A 3,454-nucleotide genomic window follows, 5' to 3' on the forward strand; every position below is an offset into this window, starting at 1 on the left:
GTTAGTCGGACAAGAACATTTGAGTCGGGAGTACTGCCAAAACAAATTGTGAATAATCCTACGGTTAAGGAATATAATTGTAAATAATAGAACTTTAAAGTGTAAAGTGTCTCTTGAAAAGAATATCCACGATCTAGTGGTGCGAGTCCTATATTGTAGAAAAGTGAATTTATTAACAATATATATTTCTAGAAATAACTATCACAATATATCAGACTCTCTAAATATTTGTAACGCTCAGAAATATCCTTCAAATTAATGCATGTATTATGTATTTAATTAGAGTATATAATCCAATCAAATTAAGTACGCGTGTCTGTTCGTGTGATAAAATCCCTATTAGAACCTCCAGAATAAATATCATGAGCATGGCATGTTTTGACATTGTACTAATTAGCAAAAAAATAGTCATCTTTTTTTAAATTAAAAGAAACATAAAAATGATTATTGCTTCAAAACATTGTGTCGGCTTTTAAATTTAGTCTCAAACTTTTCTTTGTTCCTTTTGAAGCTTGAAATTTAGTTAAAATTGTTGTTCGGCCAAATTAACATAAAAAGTTAAAAGGTACACATCGTTTTTAATTTGTAGAATTACCTACACGAGGCTGAAGAACTACATTTTTGCAAAATATTATTTTATGTGTTTAGGATATGCTATATATGTAGATAGAGTAAAAGTAAAGATAATATTAGCTACACTTTCGGCTGTGTGGCCGAATAGGCAAAGGATCTCGATTAACCTTTAGGAAGGTGAAAGCATTCAGCTCCGTAAACCACATAAAAGTTTTTTAGATGTTATTTCTAACCGCTATAAATCGGTGGAAAATTTTAGTTTACTCTACATATGATGATTGGTATACACTAAAGTCAGTTGTTGGAATTGAGTAGTTTGACAAAGTTCAAAATCTATTTACAGTGAGTTCATTGTAGAGCAATCTTTGCCGCTGGGTATCGATATTTATCAAAATCGAATATTTATAACGACACCACGTTGGAAAGATGGGGTGCCGGCAAGTCTGGGGACAATACCGTACCCACCTTCTGAAATTAGCCCTGCTCTTAAGCCGTATCCTAATTGGGAGGCGCATAGCAGTTCCTATACACCGGATTGTGATAAGCTAATATCCGTTTATCGAACTTATGTTGACGTTTGCCAGCGTTTATGGTTGATTGACTCGGGAATAGTAAACGCGACTATGGAACGCAATCAGATATGTCTGCCAAAAATTGCGGTCTATGATTTGACAACTGACCAAAAATTGTTCAGCTATGAATTTCCATCAGAGCATGTAAAAGAAGATAGCTTGTACACAAATATTGTGGTTGATGTTGCCTCCGATCGCTGTGGAGACGCTTATGCTTACGTCACTGATGTTTGGCGTTTCGGAATTGTTGTTTATAGTTTAGGCAAAAATCGAAGTTGGCGTGTAACAAATTTTAATTTCTTTCCGAATCCAGCAGCCTCAGATTTCCAGATATACGGCCTGAATTTCCAATGGCTAGATGGCGTATTTGGTATGAGCCTTTCTCCTTCTTCCCTTCTCGGAGCGGAGCGGTTCCTATATTTTCATCCTATGGCCAGTTTCAAGGTAAGCATATGTTAATATTTTATCAGCACCTTCAGTTTAATTAATTGCATGAACACCTAGGAGTTTATGGTGTCAACTGCTTTGTTGCAAGATGAAAGTGTTTGGCCGGACAAAGCTCAAAAAGTAGCCAAGGCCTTTATAGAGATTGGGGATAGAGGTCCCAATAGTCAGTCCTCCACATCCGGTATAGCGCGTAATGGAGTAATGTTTTTCACTCAAGTACATTTAGATGGTATTGCCTGTTGGGATACGGCCAAAAGCTATAGTAGGAACAATTTACAAAAGCTTTTCTACATAAAAACTAATAATGAGTCTTCACCTCTGAGTAGCTTAATACAATTCCCCAACGATTTGAAAGTGGACGGAAACATGGATGTACAGAGTGTATGGGTGGTAAGCAATCGCTTGCCCATCTTTTTATACAGTCAGCTGGATTATAGCGATATTAATTTTCGCATACTTCGCGCTAATGTTAGCGAATTAGTAAAGGATACAGTATGTGATCCACTATAAGAGATGATCAATTTCATCAGCTCAAACACAAGCACAGAGGATCACTGCCATCAAACTTTTACAAAAGAAAACCGAACCCCGTCGTGAAAAAATACTTTTATAAAATTTAAGAAAACCTACGTGTTAAAGTAACTTCTTTATTTAAGGTTTATCAATATGAAATTCAAATGTAAATCGTGTAAACCCTTTGAATTCTAATGTTATACATAAAATATTGAAAATACCTATTCAGAAATAACTATATCAAAATAATGAAAAAATAACACAAATCAAGCAAAATGGTTGTAGCGTTTTTTCATCGAAACGTAGCCACATGCCATATACCTTGCACTAGCTTATAAAGCGTTGACTGCGTCAACGTGCTTCAACAGTTGAATAGCACGAAAACCAGTAAGTGGAGTGTATACTTCAATGTCATACAATTGGGAGCATAGATATTAAAAGGTATTTATAAGAGTAATTACAGCTCGATTTCCTTTAAAAATATTAGATGGATTTATATATAAATCGGTTGGTTTTGTATTTGTAACGCAAGAATATATTAAATCACATCGCTTATTACATGCAAATAGAAGATTCACGAAAATCTGAAATAATTGAACAAAGTGCATCATATATTAGAACAGGTAGCTAAAATCATTCAATTGCTTTTTACTTAGTCAATTATACTACATTTCGAGCGAGTGCTAATTTAGAATACATAGCAGCTATTCACACAAATTACTATCTTTGAAAAAAAACCTATTCTTCTTAATTTGAGTTTTAGCCAATTTTATTCGGTTTATAAAATCCATGTTTATATCATTACTAACCCGCTATAAAGTATTATGTAAATACAGCACGAATTTAACTGTTCATCAAAAGGATACTTTACCTACAAATTTAACCACATTTGCATATTAGTTTATGCTGGTAGGTTTTATGAAAGTCTTCTACAACTTTGCGTTAATCAAAACAAGCCTCTCTAATTTTACGAATAGAAAGTGCATTTATATTGAATAACTTATGCAGACTTGTGAAGCGAATATTTTTTATGATTACTTATATGATTCAACTACCTTCAAAATCACATACAAATAAAACGAAATTAATCAGCATAATTGAATATTTGCAAGCCCTACACGATATAAAACGACATGTTTTAATGTTGTTTAATAAAACTATTTCAGAAAACTTGAAAAATATAATCAATTTAGATTCACATGTTCTATACATTTATAAGATGAGTTATGTAAAACAACTTTGTTCGTTTATGGCATAAAAGGTCAAGCTCATGTTTTTATTGCGAAACGTGGAGAAGCAAAATTTTGTTTTTACGTCATCTAATGTTCACCTAAAGATGTTATTTGATA

General features: G+C 33.3%; 1 protein-coding gene across 2 annotated transcripts; it reads left to right on the forward strand.

Moving 5' to 3' along the window:
- The first annotated feature begins 425 nt into the window (after window positions 1-425).
- LOC119643738 (protein yellow-like) lies at window positions 426-2,280 on the forward strand. Of its 2 annotated transcripts, XM_038043197.1 has the most exons (4): window positions 426-854; window positions 917-1,589; window positions 1,650-1,854; window positions 1,919-2,010. In XM_038043197.1, the coding sequence occupies exons 1-4, from the start codon at window positions 793-795 to the stop codon at window positions 1,921-1,923; spliced, it is 945 nt and encodes a 314-aa protein (XP_037899125.1). In that variant the 5' UTR covers window positions 426-792; the 3' UTR covers window positions 1,924-2,010. The 2 variants fall into 2 exon arrangements, with proteins under 2 accessions (XP_037899125.1, XP_037899124.1); XM_038043196.1 differs by having other exon boundaries at window positions 431-854; window positions 1,650-2,280.
- Window positions 2,281-3,454: the final 1,174 nt, after the last annotated feature.

This window comes from Glossina fuscipes, unplaced genomic scaffold, assembly GCF_014805625.2.
Source record: "Glossina fuscipes isolate IAEA_lab_2018 unplaced genomic scaffold, Yale_Gfus_2 61568, whole genome shotgun sequence".
NCBI classification, from domain to species: domain Eukaryota; kingdom Metazoa; phylum Arthropoda; class Insecta; order Diptera; family Glossinidae; genus Glossina; species Glossina fuscipes.

What these genes read in the sequence shown, in the direction of transcription:
- LOC119643738 (XM_038043196.1), top strand. Translation starts at nt 793, where the DNA reads ATGTTATTTCTAACCGCTATAAATCGGTGGAAAATTTTAGTTTACTCT. An exon ending in TACTCTACATATGATGATTG is followed by an intron (nt 855 to 916) that starts GTATACACTAAA and finishes ATCTATTTACAG; the next exon opens with TGAGTTCATTGTAGAGCAAT. An exon ending in ATCCTATGGCCAGTTTCAAG is followed by an intron (nt 1,590 to 1,649) that starts GTAAGCATATGT and finishes ATGAACACCTAG; the next exon opens with GAGTTTATGGTGTCAACTGC.